General features: G+C 31.4%; 1 protein-coding gene across 1 annotated transcript; it reads left to right on the forward strand.

The window, feature by feature from the left end:
• Positions 1–1603: 1603 nt before the first annotated feature.
• Positions 1604–2299, forward strand: LOC133310661 (transcription factor GTE12-like). Its single transcript, XM_061511619.1, has one exon. It carries the CDS (start codon positions 1604–1606, stop codon positions 2297–2299), a length of 696 nt encoding a protein of 231 aa, XP_061367603.1.
• Positions 2300–3999: the final 1700 nt, after the last annotated feature.

Raw genomic sequence — 3999 nt, forward strand, 5'->3', positions numbered from 1 at the left:
CAAAGAACGCGACAGATATACTGTCATTTCTCAACATGATCTGCACTATGCCGCGTCGTAATGCATTGTTGTGGTATATCTTTTCACCGTGAAATTATTCCGGTGATAGTTTTTAAAAAAGACTCTACTAGAGTCAAAAGGCCCATTTTCAAAGATACCGATTTTTGTTATGGACAAACCGAAACATGTACATGTCTTTAAGCCCTCATTTATCTTTAATTTTTGTTTTTGTTTTTTGGTTTTTTGTTCTTCGAGTTGTGCCTCATGTCTTTCGTGTCTATTGATTAAGCTACTTTAAGAAGATTATTTTCCGTTTTGCATTTTTAATGTCAAGAACGGTGTTTGGAGTCAGCAATGATGTTTTTCAAGGTGGACAACAAAGTGTTAGTGATGATATGCCAATTATTAAGAAAGTCTAAGTATATTTAGATGTGTTGTAAAAAGGATTTTTATTTTATTTTTAAATCTAATTAAGCACTTTAACTCTGTTCTTATAATTAATTAGGAATCTTAATTTAAAAAAAAATGTTTAAACTATTAATTAATTGGGATAAAAATTAGTTAAATGTTATCTTTTCAATAATTTTTATTGATAACTATATTTGAATAGAGTTGAGTGTTTTAATTGGTTATAACAAAAGTTTATCCCCTAAATTTAATGATGAAATTATGAAGAAAATTTGCGGTAGATAACTAAATAATTTCATCAAAGAATAAAATTAGGGGTGGTGAGTTGATAACAATGCTGACAGGTGAAGTGTGGTTATTCACTGGATAGCTTTCAAATACATGTGTTAACTGGTTAATGATTTTGTTTTAAATTAATTGGTAAAAGATAAATTGAATACTACACTTTCGTTCTTGAGCTTTAATAAAGTTTAAGAACAACTATGCAACAAAAAAAAAGTTTAAGAACAACTTATCGATGAGATTAAACAATTAGATAACAGTTGTTTATATAATTGTTTTTGTACATTAAAAATGAAATCAATTTAAAATTGCAAAATGACACATGTTTTGATTTTTAAGTATATATTTCTTTTGTATAAATAATTTGATATTTGCTTTAGTTTTTGTGTGTGAGTTTTATTTTTAACTTCTCTTCTTTTTATATATAAAAATTTAGTCAAACATAATTTTATAAAAATTCTTATCATGAAATTATTATTATTTTTTTAATAATGAACATAAAAAAATCTATATTTTAGAATATATGTATTAACAAAGAAGAGAATTAGGGGTAGAGAGCTGATAACAATGCTTACAAGTGATATGCATTTACTCAACGGATAACTTTAAAATATATCTGTTAATTGGTAAGTAAAGATTACATTTGTAACTATTGAAGTGATGTAGAGATTTTAAAAGATTAGATATAATTTTATAATTAATAAATACTTTTAAAAGATTAGATTTAAAAAGATTTAAAAGATTACATTTATAACGGTTTAATTCTCTCCATTGTTTCCTCGTTATATAAACATACAGAGCACCGTCCACCGAGCACCGTTCACCCTTAGCAGACCAAATCTTGTTTCCTGGTTAACACCCTCCACCAATCCTGTTTTCTTTTTTCTTGTGTTTTCCACTCAAACTCTCTTCAATGGCTGAATCCCAAAAGTCACTTGTGATTAAGCTTGGTGCAAAGCGTTCAAGAACGGTTCAAGAAGACTGCCCACAGACAGAGATCATCGCTGATCATCGTTCCAAGAAAATGAGAAAAGATGCTTTTGAAATTTCTCCGCCACTGAGAATGAACAGAACGACGGCTGAACATGAACACCGACCAACAAAGTGCAGAGTGCAAAGTGCAAGAGAAGGAAGGTGCTTCGGACTGGAAAACTCCAAAAGAATGTCAAGAGCAGCTTCCCAAGTTTGTGAGTTGAAGAAGGAAGGTGCAGAGTGCAAGAAAGAGAAGAAACAAAGCATAGACAGATACAAAAAAATGCAATGTTGGGTGATCTTGAAAAGGTTGAAGGAAGGAAGAGATGCTTGGGCTTTCAAAGAAGCTCTTGATGTTAAGGTCTTGGAGTTTCTTGATAACCCTGAATCTGTATCAAAGCCAATAGGTTTGAAGGATATTGAGGTCAAATTGAACCACTATCTGTATTCCAAACCTAAGGAATTTGCAGATGATATGAGGCTTGCAATTTCTTATGCATTGCTATACCCTTGGAGGAGTGAGATTCACATGATTGCAAGGAGGGTTAGTGAGAAATTTGAGACCGATTGGAAATCTTTAAAGAAAAAGTGGATTCTTGAGGAAAGAAAAAGAAAGAAAAGTATGTGCAAATCTTGATAGAGAAGCTCAAGGTTGCTGGATTCTGTTTAGAGTGTAGTGTTTGTACAAACATGATTCTTGAATTACTAGGTTATTGATTTTGTTTCCTTTTGAGTTTTATTAAAACGTAGATCCTGTTTTTTCTGTTTTTTCGTTAATAAGCAATCCTGTTTTGTAACGTTTGGCTGAAGCTTGTTAAGTTTAGTTTTATGTGTCTGTTATTTGATCCGAGTTCCTTCATTGTCGTGAATTCTGATCTATGGCTTAAAATGTTTTCACCTGGGCCTTCCAATTATTTCAATGTGTTTAAAGTATGTACTTTGCACAAAAACTATAGACAAAAAAGAAGGTTGCAAAAGAGAAGTACCTTTACATTTTGGTATTCTGTACTTAAAATTGAATTATAAGTTCTTCAACTTGAGAGTAAGAGTTTATTTATAAAATGTTACAATTTTATGGAATGATCTTGAGGTCCTCTAAATGATTGTTAGTGGAATTTTGAATATTTTCAGCCTTTAGCTTAGGGAAATTGATCAACCCTATTCGTAGGAAGCTGTCACTTTTCAGGCAATGGAAGCATCCCCCCATCATTTACTCAATTACTCTGTTCATATTTTTTTCAGTGTTTTTTCTGTTTTTTTTTTGTATTCTCTTTATGACTTTCCTTCCCCGTCCCCTCTCCTCTCATGTTTTCTGTCATGAACTCATACAAATAAAAAATAAAATAAAAAATTGAGATATAAATTAAAGGTCTAAACTTTAGGATCCAATGATTAAATCTTACTGCAGAAAGAAAAATAGAATCATTTGTAGTGAATTTAGAAATGGCTTTCAAATGATCAAAGTGTGAGACATGTGATGAGGGGGGGTGGGTAGCAGGTAATAGGTGCGGTATTCGATTCCTAAGTGTGAGACATGTGATTCTTTAGCATTAGTTTTTCAGGTTTACTTATTAGTAAAAGTCCTTTAATTTTACATTTGTGCCCCTCACCTGTGAAATTCTTTTGGTCATGGCACTGGCACTGTCAAATAATTAATGATTTACTAATTCTTGTACTGAATCTGATATGTCTTTGTTACTTTGTAGCTTATATGTATAACAGTATTAATTTCTGAAATCTTTGTTATTGACTCAGTAACAGTTTTTTTCTTTTTTTTTCTTTCTTTATGTTATGTATTCAGTGGATGACAATGCTAAGTGAGGGAGTGTATGGTGTTTTGGAATTGAGTTGTTATTTTTTAAGGTTTAAATGAAGCAAACCAGTGTTTCTGATTGGTTTCTATCTAGTAATTTCTCACTTATGCTTTTATGCTTATTACTTATTGCCTAATTCCTGTTTTAGTTTAGGAATCAGATTTAACTCCTTCTTTTTGAGGTGCTTATTCAGGACTTGGTTTATCTCTGTAGTAATTAAAGTTAATTTCAATTGTAATATTTTTGACCATGTGGATTTCCCTTCAAAGAAGAATATGCTACCCACATGCAGGGGGAAAGGAGCATCAGATAGAGCATCAGTGTCGGCTTTCTCATGCAGAGCAAATAGATTCTATTTCTTGGGATATCAGATTGTTGGTCATCTGACATTGATTGTCAAGTCACATGCCATTCTGATTCTGTGTGATATATTTAGTTAGTTCTAAAATCCAAATGCTGATCATGAACAAAATATGTAATATCTACTTAAGGGTCTTATTGCATTAATTACTTCTAAAATCCA

This window comes from Gastrolobium bilobum, unplaced genomic scaffold (assembly GCF_033153095.1).
Source record: "Gastrolobium bilobum isolate Gb01-03AN ecotype WA unplaced genomic scaffold, APGP_CSIRO_Gbil_v1 utg198671, whole genome shotgun sequence".
Lineage (NCBI taxonomy): Eukaryota > Viridiplantae > Streptophyta > Magnoliopsida > Fabales > Fabaceae > Gastrolobium > Gastrolobium bilobum.